The sequence below is a fragment of the Mustela nigripes genome, chromosome 2 (genome assembly GCF_022355385.1).
Source record: "Mustela nigripes isolate SB6536 chromosome 2, MUSNIG.SB6536, whole genome shotgun sequence".
NCBI classification, from domain to species: Eukaryota; Metazoa; Chordata; class Mammalia; order Carnivora; family Mustelidae; genus Mustela; species Mustela nigripes.
This window is the reverse complement of record NC_081558.1, coordinates 18,342,887-18,362,784: the sequence shown is the minus strand read 5'-3', so window position 1 is coordinate 18,362,784 and position 19,898 is coordinate 18,342,887. Positions and strand designations below refer to the sequence as shown.

The following is a 19,898-nucleotide window of genomic DNA, read 5'->3' as shown; positions in this document are numbered from 1 at the left end:
AGCCCGATGCGGGACTCGATCCCAGGACCCTGAGATCATGACCTGAGCCGAAGGCAGCGGCTTAACCACTGAGCCACCCAGGCGCCCTGTCATCCAGTTAATTAAACCATAGATGTTTTCTTACAGAGGCACTTACCAGAATTTTCATGTTCTTTCTTGTAGGACCGTGTGACTTTTAGAAGAATCATAGTGAAAAACAATGCAAAAAAGAGAAGGATGTTTGAATCATTTATTGAGTCTGTGCCCCTCCTTAAATCACTAGAGGTAAAGTGTATTCAAATAAGAGTCTGTTTATGGAGATTTAAGATTTAAAACTATTAAATTTTTATATTGGATTATTTTAACCCATTTCTGTGTTGTTTAGATCTTGTGATTTTCCATTGAGATCTTTTCCTTGTAGTTTATGGGTATGTCCATTGTTTCAGGTGTCAGAACGAATGAAGATTGTGGATGTAATAGGAGAGAAGGTCTATAAGGATGGAGAGCGCATAATCACGCAGGTGAGCAGGTCCCTGTGCAGCGCTTTCCTTGAGAATCACCTCCTGAAGGATGGATATATCCCTTGTCCTCTCAGTTTGGTGGGAGCTCATGTTGCCAGCTACTGGGACACACTTCCTACAGAGTCTTCTGAAGCCCATTGGCGTACATGTCATAGACACATGCACATCTCTTGCTTCCATTTCCTTTTTGCTGGTTTCTTATGTTTGTTCTTTTGGACATCATTCTCTTCTAACCCTTGAGTAAGCTTTATCCATTGGTGATAAAGCCTGGAGAAGGTCTAAAGGTTGTGCCCTTTACCTTCTGTGTTTGGAACAAAGGTGCCCTCTTAGCTAATTCAGCATAAGCCAGGATCTTCAGTCTTCAGTGATTGACCATATTTCTAAATTGTCTTTTAAAAAAAAAAGAAGAAGAAGAAGATTTTATTTATTTATTTAACACAGAGAGAGATCACAAGTAGGCAGAGAGGCAGGCAGAGAGAGAGGAGGAAGTAGGCTTCCCGCCAAACAGAAAGCCCAACGTGGGGCTCGATCCCAGGACCCCAAGATCATGACCTGAGCCGAAGGCAGAGGCTTAACCCACTGAGCCACCCAGGCGCCCCATCTAAGTTGTCTTTAATGTTTCCTTTGTGCCTTTCTCTCATGTTATTTTTGGGTGCTGTAAGGCTCACCACACAGTGGCCTGGGTCATTGTGAGTATTGTGTAATAATTTTCCTTATCTACTATGCTTACGTCTTTAATTATATGTAATTAAAGGTGTAAACTTCTCTGCCTGTGGTTCTGGCAGGAACACTGACAAGACTCCTGGTTGGTTTGGGTTGGGTAATGTTTCCATCATGAACCCAGAGCTGGAGCTTGGAGGAGAAAAGACTCAGATTAGTCAAACCTAAGTCCTGAGCCCATCCCTAGGGCCAGTGGGTAGAGTTGGCCCAACCAGCCCTACAAGGACTAATTCAGGCTTATTATCACAGAAGGAGAGAGAGAAACTCCCAGAGAAAAAGGACTAACAAAAAAACTATGAGTGGCATCTCTAAATGCCTTTGTTTCCTGGGTACCCCTACTGTTAATAATTTCTTTAGTTAGAAATTAGTTTGATTCTCTATAGACATTTATTAAGATACGCAAGTGGAACTAGATATAAGCACTATAATGAAGGAACACATGAGGCATCTGGGTGGCTCTGGTCATGATCCCAGAGTCCTGGGATCCAGTTCCGCATCAGGCTTCTTGCTCAGCGGGGAGTCTGCTTCTCCCTTACCCTGCCACTCCCCCTGTCTGTCCTCTCAATTTCTTTCTGTCTCTGACAAATAAATAAAATCTTTTTTTTTTTTTTCAAATAAATAAAATCTTAAAAAAAAAAAAAAAACCACATGAATGTCAGTGTTGGAATGTAGGAAAGGAAGTATTCCATATGGTTTTGTGGGGAAAATACCATTTGGGGCTGGGCTTAGAATAAGTGCAGCTTCAGTAGTTGAGGTCAGGAAAAGTTCTTTTAGGACAAAGGAACAGTATGAGCAAAAGCCTGTGGGTGTTAGCTATGTTCCAGGGCAGGTGTCCTGGTCTGTTAAGAATGTCAGGCTGAGTTGTAAGAATGGAACATGTTGACAGGTCGAATTTGCTTCTGAATCTGAGGTGCTTTAATTTACTCCCAAAGGACCCCTAGTTCATTCTGAAAGTCCCAGGCCCTCAGGATGTGTGCCAGGAGGTATGAGAAGCTGTGGTGTTTTCTGGAGTGTCTGTTCTCCAGAAACTAGGTGGTGGCACACTAGGAACACTAGGTGGTGGCACAGAACAGGCAAGAATTAGGATGATCTCAGTTTATTCTAGACCCCTTTCACCAGTGTCTCTAGATGGGGGGGTCTCCAAGTGAGGTCCCAGGAACAGCAACATCAGCATCATCTGGGAATTTGATAGGAATTGTTAAAAGTGCAAGTTCTTGGGAGTCAGAAACTACTGTTGTATGTTGTTCTGTTTGTTCCTTTTGGTCAGCTTTGTTACTATACACACACACACACACACACACACACACACACACACACACATATGTAGAGACAGAGAGAGAGAGATTTCGTTTATTTATTTGACAGACAGAGATCACAAGCAGGCAGAGAGGCAGGCAGAGAGAGAGGGGGAAGCAGGCTCCCTGCTGAGCAGAGAGCCCAATGTGGGGCTTGATCCCAGGACCCTGGGATCATGACCCAAGCCGAAGGCAGAGGCTCAACCCACTGAGCCACCCAGGCGCCCAACCTTCTTTTTCATTTTTAATTAATTTACCTTATTGTATTGGCTGGGTCCTCCAGTACAATATTGAATAGAAATGCTGAGAACAGACATCTTTGTCTTGTTACTGATCTTGTTATTGATCTTAGGAGGAAAGTATTTAATTGTTCACCATTAAATATAATGTAAACTGTAAGCTTCTTTATAAATACCGTTAATTGGGTTAGGGAAGGGTCCTTCTCTTCCTGGTTTTCTCAGTTTTTATCATAAAAAGATGTTAAATTTTGTCAGATGCTTTTGCCATTTTTATTGAGGTGCTCATATGGGTTTTCTTTTTTAGTTAAAAATAAGAATTACATTGCTTGACTTTTTTTTTTAAAGATTTTATTTATTTATTTGACAGAGAGAGAGCACAAGTAGGCAGAGAGGCAGAGAGAGAGAGGGGGAAGCAGACTCCCCACTGAGCAGAGCGCCTGATGTGGGGCTCGATCCCAGGACCCTGGGATCATGATCTGAGCCGAAGGCAGAAGCTTAACTCACTGGGCCACCCAGGCGCCCCTGCTTAACTTTCTTTAAAAGATTTTATTTATTTATTTGACAGAGAGAGAGATCACAAGTATGCAGAGAGGAAGGCAGAGAGGGGGGAAGCAGGCTCCCTGCTGAGCAGAGAGCCCAATTCGGGGCTCGATCCCAGGACCCTGGGATCATGACCTGAGCCGAAGGCCGAGGCTTTAACCCACTGAGCCACCCAGCCGCCCCATCCCTTTACTTTTTTTTAATATTGATTGAATTTTGAATATTAAACCAAGCTTCCATCCTGGAGTGAGCCCTACTTGGTCATGATATATTATCTTTTTTATTTATTATGGGATTTAATTTTTTTTAATTTTGGTTTTTTTTATTTGAAGATGTAATTGGCTTTATTAAATAATTACCTTATTAAGCAATAATAAGTTAAGTATTAATTTACTAAGTGAATTAGGCAGCATCCCATCTAGCATGTAGTGGGTAACTCCCTTATTAAGGACTTCTCTGTTTGTTTATAAAGGATGTTGGACTCTAGTTTTCTCTCCTTGTGATGTCTTTTTTTTTTTTTTTTCTTTTTAAAGATTTTATTTATTTCACAGACAGAGATCACAAGTAGGCAGAGAGGCAGGCAGAGAGGGAAGCAGCCTCCCTGCTCGGAGCTCAGTCCCAAGACCCTGGGATCATGACCTGAGCCAAAGGCAGCGGCTTTAACCCACTGAGCCACCCAGGCACCCCCTCCTTGTGATCTCTTTGTCTGGTTTTGGTATCAGCAACACCTCCAAACAATTTTAATGTTTGCTAAAGTTTGAAAACCACTGATACAGACTATTCCAAGACTGGTAATGCCCTTGCACTGAGAATACTTGGTGGAAATGTTTGAGAAGAACTTTCAAAGATTTTTAAGAGGAAGGATGACACTATGAGAATTGTATTCTCAAAGCATAGTTCTGGCATCAGTGAAAAATGAATTGGCTTCAGCCTCATTGAGTAATGAGGAAGTGCAAATTAAAAACCACAGTGAGAAATATTTTTATACCTGTTAACTTGGCAAAAAGTAGGAATCTGAAAATTCCAAAATGCAGTAGGAAGTTTTATTCACCATTAATAGAATAACTTAGCTGAAACCCTTTTGAGAGAAATTTATCCTTATCCTGGAAAGCTGAATTTACTCTATAATCCAGAAATATATTTTCTAGGTATTTTCAGAGAAATATCCTTACACCTCATGAGTTCCTTCCTAGTCACAGCCCTCCTACCTCCCTTTCTGACCTTTATGGTAGTCATGTATTTACTTTCCTTTATAGTTTTGCCACTTAGGTATCCATCCTAAATAATACGGCCCCATCTTGCTATTTTTTAAAATTTCTACATTGGAATTAGAAAGTCGTCTTTTACTTGCATCTTCTTTTGCTCAGCATTCACCCACATTGCTGTATGCAGCTGTAGGTTGTTGGTGTGCTGTACAGTGTGTCAGTGTATGAATAAACTGCTTCCCACTGCTGAGGGACATTAAGGGTGTTTCTAGTTTTTAGCTGTTATGAAGGAGGCCTCAGTGATTACATTGATCTGATTTTGAAATGTGAAAATAGACTTTTGTTGGTTAAGATAAACCAACTTGGTCATTGTGTGGTATCCTTTTCATATGTTGATGAATCCAGTTTCTTAATATTTTGTTTAAGATTTCATGGCTATATTCCCAAGTGAGGCTGATCTGTAATTTTCTTTTCTTATAGCAGCTTTGTCAGATTTTTATATCAGGATGTTAGACTTATAATGTAAGCTGGGATTCTGTTCTCTTCCTATTATCTGAGTTTGTATAAGACTAGAATTCCTTGGGTGGTTGTCTGTTAAGCATGTGGTTTTGACTTAGGTCATGAACCCAGGTCCTGGGATGGAGTCCCCCACTGGGCTTCCTGATCAGCGGGGAGTCTGCTTCTTTCTCTCCCTTATGCCTATTGCTCCCCCTGCTTGTGCATGTTCTCGCTCTCTCTCTCTCACTGTCAAATAAATAAAATCTTAAAAAAGAAAAAAGAAAAAGAAAAGGCTAGAATTTCTTGGTTATCTTAAGGAACTTACCAGTGTTTCTTTTGTAGGAAGATTTTTTACTACAGATTAAATTATTTTAATTGTTAAACTATTTATGCTTTCTGTTTCATCTTTGTCTAAAATTCAGTGTTATTGGCACAAATAATGTTCCTATGAAACCTTTTTTTTAAATTTTTGATTTAAATTTTCCTTAGTTAACATACAGTGCAAAATTAATTTCTGGAGTAGAATTCAGGGATTCATCACTTACATACAATCCCCAGTGCTCATCACAAGTGCCCTCCTTCCTGCCCATCCCCCATCTAGCCCATCTGTCCCCACCTCTGTCTCCATCAACTCTCCGTTCTCTTTCGTTAACAGTCTCTTACTGTTTATTTTCCTCTCTCCTTTCCTCCCACTCTTCCCAATATGTTCATCTGTTTTCTTTCTTAAATTCCACACGAGTGAAATCATATAGTATTTGTATTCCTCTTATTTTGCTGAGCACAATACACTTTAGCTCCATTCATGTTGTTGCAAATGGCAAGATCTCGTTCTTTTTTCTTTCCTTTTTTTTTTTTTTTAAGATTTTATTTATTTATTTGTAAGAGAGAGAGAGAGAGCGAGCACAGTCAAACAGAGTGGAAGGCAGAGTCAGAGGGAGAAGCAGGCTCCCTGCGGAGCAAGGAGCCCGATGTGGGACTCGATCCCAGGACGCTGGGATCATGACCTGAGCCAAAGGCAGCTGCTTAACCAACTGAGCCACCCAGGCGTCCCAGATCTCGTTCTTTTTTCATGGCTAATATTCCTGTGTGTGTGTGTGTGTGTGTATACCACATCTTCTTTATCCATTCATTGGTTGAACATTTAGGCTCTCTCCATAGTTTGGCTCTTATTGACAATGCTGCTATAAACATCGGGGTACACATACCCTTTTGAATCTGTATTATTATATCCCTTGGATAAATACCTAGTAGTGCAATTGCTGGGTCATAGAGTAGTTCTATTTTTAACTTTTTGAGGAACCTCCAAAACTTCTCCAGAGTGGCTGCACTAATTTGGATTCCCACCAACAGTTCAAGAGGGTTCTCCTTTCTCCACATCCTCACCAACACCTGTTGGCTCTTGTGTTGTTATTTTTAGCCATTCTGACAGGTGTGAAGTGGTATCTCAACGTGGTTTTGATTTCTATTTCCCTGATGATGAGTGATGTTGAGCATCTCTTCATGTGTGTGTTGGCCATCTGGATGTCTTCTTTGGAAAAGTGTCTATTCAGATCTTCTGCCCATTACTTAACTGGATTATTTGTTTTTTGGATGATACGTTTGATCAGTTCTTTATGGATTTTGGATGCTAACCCTTTGTCCCATATATCTTCTCCCATTCCATAGGCTGCCTTCTAGTTTTGTTAATTGCTTCCCCATAACACCTTTTAAATATATACATCTAGAACGATGTTCCTATCTTCATTCCTGATACTGTGGTTTGTGCCTTTTTTTTTTTTTCTTGCTCAAGCTTGCAAGGGGCTTATCAATTCTTTCAGTCTTTTTGAAGAAACAGCTCTCACCTTTTATTAATCCTATTGAATATTTCTTTTTCCATTACTTTCTGTCTTTATCTTACTTCCTTTCTTCTGCTTTGATTTTGGTATCCCCTCCCCAATTCTCTTGAGTTGGTTGCTTAGCCATTTACTTTCTAGCCTTTCTTCTTTTTCCATCATGGCATTTTAAAAACTAGAAGCTTCGGGGCACCTGGGTGGCTCAGTTGGGTTAAGCTTCTGCCTTCGGCTCAGATCATGATCTCAGGGTCCTGGGATCGAGCCCCGCATCGGGCTCTCTGCTCAGCGGGGAGCCTGCTTCCCCCCCACCCCCCCACCCCCCGCCTATCTCTCTGCCTACTAGTGATCTCTCTCTCTGTCGAAAAAATAAATAAAATCTTTAAAACAAAAACAAAACAAAACAAACAACAACAACAACAAAAAAAAACAAGAGCTTCCCCAAATCCCTAAAGATCGGTGGTGATGGTCAACATTTAGAAACTGCTGCCTGAAGTTCCTCTTTACAGTTGTGCTCTGACTGCTGTGGCTCTTTAGCACCAACATGCCACTAGCCCCTTCCTGCAGACCAGCTGTTCTTTACATGTGAATGTGCCTGAGGGTGGGAGCCTCGCTTAGTGCAGGTGTCCAGTTAGGGCCCAGATGCGATCAAAAGAACAGAAGCCACCACCTGTTGCAGAGGCTGGTGGGATGCTAGTGTACATTTCAGCCTGTCTCTGGGTGTTCTCTAGACCATATGTGCTGGCAGGGGAGCCTCTCGCGAGCTGCTCCCTTCAGAGTTTCTCTTATTATAGCCTTACACATTTTTAAAAAGGTTTTATTAATTAGTGAGAGAGAGAGAGAGCACGAGAACAGGGGTGAGGGGCAGAGAGAGCTAAGCAGACTCCCTGTTGAGCAGGGACTCGATCCTGGAACTTGATCCCGGGACTCCAGGATCATGACCTGAGCCAAACACAGACACTTAACCCACTAAGCTACCCAGGCGCCCACCCTCCATAGACTATTTTCATCATTCATGGTTTTATTTTAAATTTTTCTTCTTAAATTGTTTGTAAACTATGATAATCCTTTCTGGTGATATATTAGCAAATTACTAAAATTAAAAGCATCAGAGATGGTACTTCCTCTGGTCTAGAGAAAGAGAAGAGCTTTTTTACCTAAGCAAGCCTATTAGTCCACGTGGTCTTGCTAATAATTCCTTCCCATCTCCTCTCAGTTTTGAATCCACCAGCTATTCCCTCACCTCCTATGGCAAAGTTATTTACCTTTTGAGCATCTGAGGGAACTCATCTGTAAAATGGGATAGCAGTAGTACCAACTTTATTGACTTCTCAGGTGATTATGTGAAGCAGTATACATGCAGTGCTCTCCAGCATGCCTGCTGGGAGTAAGCACACAGCACCGTTAGCAGATTCTATTTTATTTGGGCTCCCTGTTCATCAAACTCATTCTTTCGATCCTGTAGAAATGCCCGAGTCACTCACATTCCTCCACTGGCTCTGTTTTTACTCCAGCAACCAGCTTATCCCTTTCACAGGCAGGCATATGCAAAGTGTGGGCTCGCAAGGTGGACTGGCAGGAGCCAGACACAAAAGGCAATGTATGATTCCGTTTACATGAAGTTAAGGAACAGCCTTCCTTTCCTTAACAGAAGTTAAGGAAAATTGCAAGGACAGAAGTCAGAAACAGTTACCTAATAGTGAAGTCATGGTAGTTTTGACTGCAAAACACTCTGTAGGGTGGAGGCCAGAAAGATTTTCTGTTTTGATCGAGGGGGCGGTCACACAGGTGCATACATGTGTGAAAGTTCATTGGGCTGAAGCCTTGAAAAATGAGCACATCCATCCTAACAAACAAAAAGAGCTCAGGCACCACCCTTCACCACCTGTCCCTTCTTTGGCTTATGGCTACCACTCACCCCACTCTCGTCTTGGTCACCAGAATGTTTCCACACATGTGAATCATTACTACTCTTGACCTCCCAGTAGTACTGAACACTGGTAATCACATCTTCCTTTATGAAACTCTTCTTGGACCTAGAAACCACTCTTCCTGCTGGTGATCCTGCCTCTGGATCCCCCTGAGTTTCCTTCAGCAACTCCTGTCAGGGAGTTAATTTGTGTAATTCTACAATTTCATGCTGATTTGGCCTGTTGGGTACAGGGTACCTATCCGACACAACAGCACAGAAACCCATGACCCCCCTTTACAGAGCTGTGGCTTCTACTCACATGGAGCGATGATTGTTATGTAGTGAACTGAGACTAGACTCACTCAGGAATGGCGGCCTCCACCTTAGGGTGTCCACTTGGAGTTCTCTGCGGCCATCAAAGTTGAAGTCTTATGAAAATTCACAAGTATAGATTCTTCTGAAGACATAAGACGCACATGGAATGAAGACACAGGATTAGTACTGAATTACCCAGCCTAGATGATTGTTGCTCCAGATGCTACAAGAGAGAGGTCGGAGACGGAATTCCTGAACTCTTGCCTCATTGTAGCCTTTGCTCAGGTTTTACCACCTTGATGAAACTCTGCGGTATACTGTAGCCATCTCCTCCCCCAGCCCTCCAAACCCCACAGTGCCTGCTCTGCTTTCTCCCCTGAGTACTTAATTGCCTTCGGACACAACAGTATCATTTGCTGATTCACCATGTTGATTGTTTATAGTTTGTTTGCCCTTTCAGACTGTGATTTCTACAAGGGTAGGGATATTTGTTTTGTCCACGGATGCGTCTCACATGCCTAGAACAGTGCCTTGGCACATAGTAAGTACTTAATTACTTGTTGAAATACCTGAAGGACTGGTTCAGCCAAGTGGTTTAAAATCCAAGCAAGCAAAAGAAAAGCCTGAAACTCGCAAGAGTGACATCAACCCACATCAAAGTACCTCCCTCACCAAGACAGGGCTTTATCCAGACCCAGGCTGTCCTCCCGAGGTGCTGCACTTGATGTTCCGGATTATCCCTGGGCCCCAAGCTCAGGGGTAGCCAGGAGTCACCTTGATATTTTCTTTTTTTTAAAGATTTATTTTTTATTTATTTGACAGAGAGATCAGAAGTAGGCAGAGGGGTGGAAGCAGGCTCCCTGCCAAGCAGAAAGCCCAATGCAGGGCTCCATCCCAGGACCCTGAGATCATGACCTGAGCCGAAGGCAGATGCTTAACCCACTGAGCCACTCAGGCACCCCCACCTTGATATTTTCTATAGCAGTCTTGCCTCCTGGTCCCCCTGCGCCCCCTCCCCTGGTCACAGGTTTCAATAGCAGACTGACCTGAGCAGCAGCAGCAGTGATCTGTGTGCCGCCTGGGCATGCTCATGGGGAGAAATGTGACTATTCCATGTTAGGAAGTGAGAGACATGCGTCAGTTGTAGTTGGACTGATAGTCCCAGTGACCAGGATCCTCTGGTTTTGTGCTGAATTTGTCAGCCCTTGGTTAATTTGTAGATCTGGCAAATAAATACAAATCAAGGCAACGAGAAAATGATGTGTCTCTCGCCAATACATATGTATAGCTCTAATGACCTTCTGTCCCTTTCTAGGGCGAAAAGGCTGATAGCTTCTACATTATAGAGTCTGGTGAGGTGAGCATCCTGATCAGAAGCAAGGTGAGTCTCTGTGTGATGGTGCAAGTTCTGTCAGGTGCGTGCCCAGAAAGTAGCTGCTGGCTTTAAATAATGTGAAGTGTGTCTAGTGTAACAAACCATCATTCTGTGAGGTATGTGACTGGCAAAGACCCACGTGTAAGAACCTCCAGTGGTGGGGACTTGGTGCATTTCTGCTTGTTCCTATTGCCTTTGCCTCTGTGGCATCGTTAACATGAGAAATACTGGCCTACAAATCAGTAAGAAAAAGATAAACTCCATAGTCGAAAGTGAAGGAATTATATGATAAAGGCATACACGTGGGTGTTGAATATGAAAAAAGCTTCCTTTCTAGAGCACTGGGAGGAGGTTTGTAGGACCAGTATTACTGTGCCATTTCATGGATGGGTGAGGCCTGGAAAACTGATGGCCAGTAGGTGGGAGGAGTGGTCTTCATCATAAATCCATCGTCACCAGATTTCCCTATTCCAATTTTTTTTTTAAGAATGTAGAATTTGTTAAAATAGTTAAATATAATTCTAACCTAATATGAAACCTTTTAAAGAATATCTTTAGTAAAAGTTAAATATGGAGAAAGAAAAACATGATTACCGCCTCTGTTAAAAATAGATTTAAAAATATTAAATCTCTATTAAAGATAGATCTGTTTCACATGAAACAATAGACTGAAACATCTATGGTCTTTTACTGATTGTTTTTGGACTAGTGATAGATGTTAGTACATTTCTCAAATACTCATTGGCACCTTCTGATCACGGATTAGTATTAGGTATGTGGGACCAGCAGCACTGTGGCCCTGGGTTTGGGGGAGCTCCTTAGGAATCCAGAGGCTTGGCCTCTGCCCTAGAACCCTGAGTGAGAATCCGCATTATAACAAATCCCCCAGGGGGCTGGCATTCATGTGACCGTGTGGTAACTGCTACTCTAAAGAAGGAACTAGGTGGGCACAAACTGCAGTCCTAGAGAATGCTACGGTAATTGGAAGGAGATTGTTGGCTCTGATGGAGCAGGTCAGCTTTGGAGCAAACAGGTTGGGGCAGAAGTGTAAAGGGAATTATCTGCATGTAACCCAAAGTGACTCTTAGAGATTGAGACTAATTCTTACCAGTAATTCTCAATAATTCTTTCCTGAGATTATTGCTTAGCTTAGCAGATGAATTTGTTTAAAAAAAAAAAAAAAAAAGAGAGGAAACACTAGATATTACATAAAATATGCCACATTATTTTCTGTAATTTGATAAACACAAATTATAACCTGCTTGATTTCTTTTTTTTTTTTTAAGATTTTATTTATGTGTGAGAGAGAGCACAAGTGGAGGGGCGTAGGGAAAGGGAGAAGCAGAATACCCATTGAGCAGGGACCCCGATGTGGGGCTCCATCCCAGGATCCCAGGATCATGACTTGAGCTGAAGGCAGACGATTAACCAACTGAGCCAGCCAGGCACCCCCCTTGCTTGATTTCTTAATACAGAGTTAAACCGCTAAATATCCAGGTTGAACATTATAAAGAAAAGTTTTTAGTCACTCGGCTCTTCTAAAAATATGTGTGCGGTGTTGGAGGGAACCATTAACTTAAGAAGCATATAGTACCTAAAAAGATTTGTTACTATATTGCTCAAGAAAGGCATGTTCAAGGAGTAACCCAGGATTGTGACTTTACCTAAGAGAAACGTTGACATCATTCAGCAGGAATTAGCAAAAGTAGAAGTAGAAGTCAGCATCTACCAAAAGGACAGCTTTCTTTTATATATATATATAATGTAAATGTATATAATATATTTAAAAATATATGTATTTTATGTTAATATATAATTGACACTATAGTATGATCATATATATCGACATAATATATATATGTTATAATACATACATATTTTTTTCCTTTGGAAGATAAATATAAAACCTTCCAAAGAAAATGGTCTGCTCCTTGCCTCTCGATAGTTAGCCATTAACTGAACAGTGTTGGGGCTTGGATGAAGCCCCAGGTAAAAGCCAACTCCTCTAATTAAACCAGAGTGCTGAGATGAATTAGCCTGTGCAGTGTACATGGTACAGTTAGTGCCTCCGCAAAGTGAATTTCTCAGTAATTTTAAGTGTCCTGAGAAGGGAATGGAAGTGCATGTAACTGGACGTGCTCAGCTTTGATTCTGAAATCAGCCTAGGTCATGTCTTCCATCTGCTCTAGACTAAAGCCAACAAGGATGGCGGGAACCAGGAGGTTGAGATTGCCCGTTGCCACAAGGGGCAGTACTTTGGAGAGCTTGCGCTGGTCACCAACAAACCTAGAGCTGCTTCGGCTTATGCAGTGGGAGATGTCAAATGTTTAGGTAAGAAAAATAAATTCTTCTTGCACAAATACTTTTTTTCCCAACATGCGATATATTTTTTTCTCTCAGAAAGCCTCGACTCATTTCACCAGTTCTCACACACATCGAGGCTTGAACAGTCTGTGGGACCAGCTAAAAATGGGCGGATGTACCCCTTGAGCAAACACTGCTGAGCACTGAGTGAGGATAGCCTGTGACGGGCAGTCTCGGAGGCAGGTGTCCGGGGCTCCATCGGGACAGAGTGAATAGGTGCTGTCGGGCTCTGCAAAGTCGCAGACAGAGGATAGAGTCCGGCTGCCCTCACAGAGACACACCCATCCTTCCCCAGCGCCCAGCCTCCCCTAGTCTGGTTCCCTAAGGTGAACTGGTATATGTGAGAAAAGGTTTGGGTGAGGGAAGTGACTTGAATTATTGGTGTAGAGAATTCATTCTCTCTCGCGCCTCTTTTTAACAACGCAGTGATGGATGTACAAGCATTTGAGAGGCTTCTGGGGCCCTGCATGGACATCATGAAGAGGAACATCTCCCACTACGAGGAACAGCTGGTGAAGATGTTTGGCTCCAGCCTGGATCTGATTGACCCCGGGCAGTAGGTGTGCCACACCCCAGAGCCTTCTCAGTGTGACACCAAAACCTTCCGGTCAGCCACAGAACACACACACAAGACAGACACGACAGAACCGTTCCTGCTGTTGCCCCCGCCGCTGCCATTGCTATGGCCGTGGGCATTTAGAAAACTTGAAAGTCAGCACTAAAAGATGGGCAGAGGTTCAACCCACACCTCCTCCACTTTGCTTCTGAAAGCCCATTATTAGACCACTCATAATGATTATTCCAACCCAGCTGTCACATCTTTGGTTCAAAATGGCATGTCTCTCCAACAATTTAAGTGCCTGATACCAAGTCCACAGCGTCATCATGTTCCTTTCCTCTCTGGCTGCTACTGTTGCTGTTGAAAGTCATCACAGGTCTGCACAGACCCGTGCTTAACTGTAGACTCCCGCCCCTGATCTTTCTCGAGGGAGGAAATGTTGTAGCCCTTGATCTTCTCATTTGTCCTTTGAGAAAGTCCACATATGTTCACACTTGTAGTTCGGTTTTACAGTAGAAGATGGCGGCAGGTAGTATGAGGTCTGTGGGCCTGAGGCCCTGTACTGTCACAAGACAGCTGTGCCCGTGACAGCTGTCTCCAAACTCCCAGCGATGCTGAGGGAAAGGCCCTACCCCAGGGCTTAGCGGGTCAGCACCCCAGAGCACTGATTGGTCGTGAGGACCTGTGTTAAAGCAAAAAATCTGGGTTCAACACATTCTTCAGGTATTAGAGAGCCAGGGAAGGTTTTCTGGGTTGGGGGTTTTGGTTTGTTCTGTTTTGTTTTAGTAGATTTTATTTTGTTTTATTTAATCTCTGTGTGGTTTGCCTGAGTGAACTACTGTCCATTTCTGAGGAGCCTGGGTCTGGATGTGCCATCACTTTATCTGACCCAAATACTTCCCTGGGCAACTCCTGCCATCTTGTTTCCAGTTGCCCCACCAGCCAATAATGGCAGTGTGCCAGCAAGAGGTCATACTACAAAGAGAGCCCTTTCCTTCTACTCCAGTGTTGTTACCAACTTTGCTGTTGAACTATCAATTTTTAAACTCTTTAAAGAAGAAGCAGCTATTTTTTTGAAATTTAAAAAAATGTTATTTCTGTATGTAGGGAACTCCTGTTGGACCTATTCATATGCTTCAGTGTGTCAGCTGACTCGGGCATTCATCCTGAAGATCAATTCTTTGTTTTTAAAAATCGAATCCTTTACCATTTCATAGAATTACTGCAAAGAGCTAGTTCTAATTAAGGTGTTGGGATATTTGGGGTTCCAGTTATTAACCCCATAGGAAAGTAAATTAGCTTGTATTTCAAAGCTTTTTAACCTTTTAATTATATCAAGCAGAATTCTGATGAATTATCTCAACTAGATATATTTCAGGATGAATGACTTAGAACCAGATGCTACCAGAGATCCTAAGAGCAGTATGAAGTTTGCATAGAGATGAATTTGAATATTGTAGCCAAGTTTATATTAAAGCAAGAGGCCCTTTCCAGTATGATTTACTTTTTAAACTTGCATAACTCAGTAAATCCCTGAGAGACTGCATGCTGGGGCTTGAGTCATTCCTGTTGTAGGATAACGATGGAGCCCACATGGTCACTTCCATTCTCCACGGAAGCCAGGCTCTCTGCTTTTTGCCATGGACTGTGCAGTGGAGAGATTTCCAGAGTGGTGACTCACCACAACCTTGGTCAAAGTCTCCCTTTTTCTTGTGTTCTGTGAAGTGAAAGCAGGAGACTGCCTTCAGACTGCCCTAGCGAGGTAACCTGCATTGCAGCTCCCAGCATCATGAAAGGTTGTAACTAATGCTCCAAAACAGGCAGCTAGCGCTGGGAAAGCCCATGTGGTTTTCTTCCCACGATTTTCCAAGGTTATTCTTTCTAGGGCGTTGTTTTAGTATCAAATAAGTTAAGAAAGCAGATCTTGTACTTTAGCAGACAAGAATCACACCTGTTTCGTCCAAAAGTAGCAAGTATATGGAGCTTTAGGGGTGTCACAGAGGCCTAGCCCAAACTACGCAAGGACTCTGTTTAAACACTGAGCAGATGCTCCCGTGTACCCCCCATGCCAGCATCAGTCAGGGCCGGCTGGGCGCCTCGTGTCCTGAGTCACTCCTCCAGGCTGTTAGGCATGGGCCTTCTCATGCGGCCTTCTTGCACATCCCAGTTCAGTCTTCCCCCTCACAGAAGCCTCTTTGATACCCCCAATTCACTGATGGTCGCTGTTTTACAGAGTAGAAGTCATCCAGGTTTAAGCCCTCCAGCTCTAACTACAGACTGACATACGGATCACGAGTCCAGACCCTCACTGCATACAGGGCCCCTTGGGGGTCTGGCTTGAGGAAGGAAGACTTTAAAGGGACCAGCGTGAGTGAAATAGTGCCAGGAGTCCGACAGTGTTCCGGTTCTCTTCACAGCGTGGGGAATCTGAGGTGGCAGACCAAGTTCGACTGAGGGCTCTGGTGTCTACATTATGCCCGGCAATCCCTGCACTTTTGGTTGGGCCTTGAGCGGAGGTGTGTGTTGGGAAGAGATCCTTTTTATGTTGTTCTCTTCCGTGGGTTAGAGCTTCATGCCGTCTTTCCTGGCTTTGCTGTGGATTTGGGGTAGTGGAAAATACTCCTTGAGCCTTGACGCCCAACCTATAGTATTATCCTTCTTTCTAAGCCCAGTTTATCATGCCCACCCTCTTCATTTGGTCGTAGTCTCTGAAGAAGGGCGTCATGTGTGCTGTCCTCTTAGTTGACAGTCTCACATATAATTGTAGTAGGTTCTCAGAAGTCAGAGTGCAGCTTTTCTTTGAGCAGTTTAATGAGTGAATTCAGCAGCAAAGTGGCAAGAAGTGGTTCTCCGGCCCGGAGAGGTCATGTTCATCCTCTTAATGCCCAGATTCTCTGCTCACAATGGTAGTCAGTGAGAGATGCCACTGGTGCCCAGCGGCACCCTGGGTACAAAGCATTTCCATGTCAAGTCACAGTGTACAAACAGCCTTCTCTCATTTAGAAAAAGTGAAAGAGCATTTTTGCACAGAGAAAAAGGAAAAAGACCCATGAATGTCATCTTTTATCTTTTGTTTTCGGTTGGCTGATGTTGGAATTTTTGTTCTTGACATACATTTGTAAACCAGTCTTGCCAAGATACAAGTTGTTTTGGTTTTTCACTACAATTACCTCTTGTTCCTCCTGTCTTGACTGCTGACGTTCCTCAATGATTCTAATGTCTATTTTATGGGAAGCAGCCTTCCCCTGTGGGTTTCCTTTTACACACTGCAGGGCTATCTTTATACTTTAAAAAAAAAAAAAAAAAAGAAAAAAAATTCTGTCACTAACCTCATGGGGGATTTGCAGAAAACCATTTAGCCCACCTTGAGCAAAAGGTAGATTTCCTCATTTTTTTCTTAAGCTCATTGTAATAAAGGAGATCTAATTCAGCATTATTATGCTACCTCAAAGGTAAAATGTTTTAAGGTCTTTTTTTGGTCCTGAGTTCTACACATTGTGTTTGAAATGTCTTTCAATTGGAATTGTTTTTAAATCATTGGGGACAATCTTATTTTAACCGTTTTACACTTGTATATTAATCTCAGAAGAATAAGTGATTAGAAAGTGATCAAGTCTTGCTCTGTAGTATTGAACATATAATTAAATCATTGTTTGCCATAAACAAGGTTGGGTTTTTTAAAAGGAAACTCTAGGGCTCGGCTTTGCTCTTGGTTAATAAAGGCTGACAAATCATGTCTGACTTTTTAGTGTGGCCCTGTGTTGTTTGTCCTCTCATTTAAGGTTCCAGGCCATCATAGTACTCATCTGGCAGATACATTGCTGGGACTGGGATGTGAGCTCTTGAAAATTAGATAGGAGGCCTGGACATGTGTGTTAGGGTTCTCCAATAAGAACCAATAAGGAATGTGTCTCCGTGTGTGTGTCTTTGTGTGTGTGTGTGTTTGTAAAGAAATTTATTATAAGAAATTGGCTTATGCAGTAATGGAGCAGGCAGGTCTCAAGATCTGCAGGATGAGTTGGCAAACTGTAGACCAAGGAGAGCTGATAATTTCATTCCAGTCTAAATGTGAAGGGTTGAGAACCGTAAGAGCTGATAGAGTAGTTCCTTTTAGAAAGTTAGCAGACTGGAAGCCCAAGAAGAACCAATATCTCAGTTTGAAGGCAGTCAGGCAGGAAAATTCTCTTACTCAAGAAAGAGTCCTTTTGTTATGGTTGGACCTTCAGCTGATTAGATGAGGCCCACCCACACTGGAGAGGGCTATGTGCTTTACTCAGCCTACTGATTTAAATGTTGAGCTCATCCCAGAACACCCTTACAGAAACTCCCAGAACAATGGCTGACCAAATATCCCCGCCCCATGGCCCAGTCAAGTTGACACATAAAATTAACTGTCCTAGGGGCACTCAGTCAGGTAAGCTTCTGACTCTTGATCTCAGCTCAGGTCTTGATCTCAGGGTCATGAGACTGGGCATGGAGTCTACTTAGAAACTAAAAAATTTAGGGACACCTGGGTGGCTCAGTTGGTTAACCATATGACTCTTGATTTTTGGCTCAGTTCATGATCTCAGGGTCATGAGATTGAGTCCCACATTGGGCTCCACACTGGGTGTGGCTTAGGATTCTCTCTCTCTTCCATTCCCTCTGCCCTACCCCCACGCACATGCTGTCTCTCTAACATAAATAAAATCTTTAAAAACAAACTTAAAAATTTAAATTTTTAGGGGCGCCTGGGTGGCTCAGTGGGTTAAGCCGCTGCCTTCGGCTCAGGTCATGATCTCAGAGTCCTGGGATCGAGTCCCGCATCGGGCTCTCTGCTTGGCGGAGAGCCTGCTTCCCTCTCTCTCTCTCTCTCTGGCTGCCTCTCCGTCTACTTGTGATTTCTCTCTGTCAAATAAATAAATAAAATCTTTTAAAAAAAAATTTAAATTTTTAAAAAATTAACTATCCCAGCATGGTATTTGAGTTGTCGGGTCTGCTGTGGAAGGGCGTCAAGTCTGTGCCTTGCCAGGATAGATAAACTCCCCAGTGAAGCCCAGCAGACGGCATCTCTGTCTGACAAGATTACTTCTATCATTTCCTTCTCAGTAGCATGGCTATCACGAGAAGGAGCAATGACTCTGTGATAACCTTGTGTACCTAACGTTTCTTTCCCAGTGACCAAAAGAAGCTGTTTGGCAAAATCATGTTCCCGTTTAATCTTGCTTAACCTGGTAGTACAAAAGAGTCAAGTAGGGGGTGAACATTTGAGATAGCCCACAGAGCTCAAGAAACTGGTAGCTGAGCTGTCTCAAAGCCAAACAGGCCTTATTTCGAGGCTTTAAAAATTAAATACGACTTGGGGCACCTGGGTGGCTCAGTGGGTTAAGCCTCTGCCTTCGGCTCAGGTCATGATCCCAGGGTCCTGGGATCGAGCCCCACATCGGGCTCTCTGCTCTGCAGGGAGCCTGCTTCCTCCTCTCTCTCTGCTTGCCTCTCTGCCTACTTGTGATCTCTGTCAGATAAATTAAAAAAAAAATCTAAAAAAAATAAAATAAAATAAAAAAATTAAATATGACTTGGCTTTTGTAGTTTTAGTGGTGGTATCACTATGAACAGTTAAGAAGTGCCAGGACAACAATAAGATCATGTCCACAGTCTCAGCCTCAAAGGGTTCATGTGACATGAGGACTTTGCCTTCTTGTATGTTCTGTACTTATCCTCAGTGATCTTAGAGCATCTATTTTATAATAACAGAATTAAACCAGTTTATTTACATCGTGATTAAGGAATCTGTGTTTGTTTCACAAGGCCTCGTGTTAAGTATGAATTTTGCTTCCTTTACCCATACCCATCCTCTCTGTGGACAACTGCCCCATCACAGATGATGGCACAGATACTGTTACCTCGCTATTCAGGGATATGCAGATAAAATGCTGGGTGTAGACCAGGAACTTACTGAGCAATGACTTGTGAATTTAGATGAGTATTATCCAATTTCTGAATTAGAATGTCAGAAATGAGTTATTCATGCATTGAATAAATTTTTTTTAAGGATTTTATTTGAGAGAGTGAGAGCAAGCACAGGGATGGAGGGGCAGAGGGAGAAGCAGACTCTCCCCTGAGCAGGGAGCCTGACATGGAGCTTGATCCTGGGACTCCAGGATCATTACCTCGGCTGAAGGCAGTTACTTAACTGACTGAGCCACCCAGACACCCCTCATGGAGCAAATTCTGATGACCTCCTATGGACATTCCTGACACTGTGGTTTTTTGTTTTGTTTTGTTTTAAAATTTTTATTTCTTTGAGATACAGAGAACAGGAGCCAGCGGGTAGAGGGCGAAGGAGAAGCAAGCTCCCCAATGAGCAAGTAGCCCAACGCAGGGCTCCATGCCAGGACCCTGGGATCATGACCTGAGCCAAAGGCAGACATTTAACCAGCTGAGCCACCCAGGCACACCATGACACTGTTTAAACCACAGGAATTATCAAGAATGATACTGAGGTCCACCAGGGCATTCTGGACCTTTCTTCTGATGACGGAGCTTATCCTCCATGTTTCTGGAC

At 42.9% G+C, this 19,898-nt stretch overlaps 1 protein-coding gene and 1 long non-coding RNA gene across 7 annotated transcripts in view; one reads left to right on the top strand and one right to left on the bottom strand.

The window, feature by feature from the left end:
• The window catches only part of PRKAR2A (protein kinase cAMP-dependent type II regulatory subunit alpha), a 147,685-nt gene that overhangs the window by 92,743 nt on the left and 35,044 nt on the right, over positions 1 to 19,898 (top strand). The window contains exons 7-12 of one of the 2 annotated variants that reach the window (XM_059389669.1): positions 163 to 264; positions 426 to 500; positions 10,369 to 10,434; positions 12,618 to 12,759; positions 13,219 to 13,352; positions 15,585 to 17,092. In XM_059389669.1, coding sequence (XP_059245652.1) covers positions 163 to 264; positions 426 to 500; positions 10,369 to 10,434; positions 12,618 to 12,759; positions 13,219 to 13,352 — 519 coding nt within the window. In that variant the 3' untranslated portion in view covers positions 15,585 to 17,092. Of the gene's footprint in view, positions 1 to 162; positions 265 to 425; positions 501 to 10,368; positions 10,435 to 12,617; positions 12,760 to 13,218; positions 13,353 to 15,584; positions 17,093 to 19,898 lie in introns of those variants that run through there. The other variant, XM_059389668.1, reaches the window with a different exon arrangement.
• Positions 507 to 19,898, bottom strand: part of LOC132011296 (uncharacterized) — a 32,090-nt gene continuing 12,698 nt past the window's right edge. For 3 of the 5 annotated variants that reach the window (XR_009402355.1, XR_009402354.1, XR_009402357.1), the window contains 2 exons: positions 9,101 to 9,195; positions 507 to 889 (listed from right to left, as the gene is read on the bottom strand). This is a non-coding gene — a long non-coding RNA (uncharacterized LOC132011296). Of the gene's footprint in view, positions 890 to 8,525; positions 8,673 to 9,057; positions 9,196 to 19,898 lie in introns of those variants that run through there. The other 2 variants (XR_009402356.1, XR_009402358.1) reach the window with 2 other exon arrangements.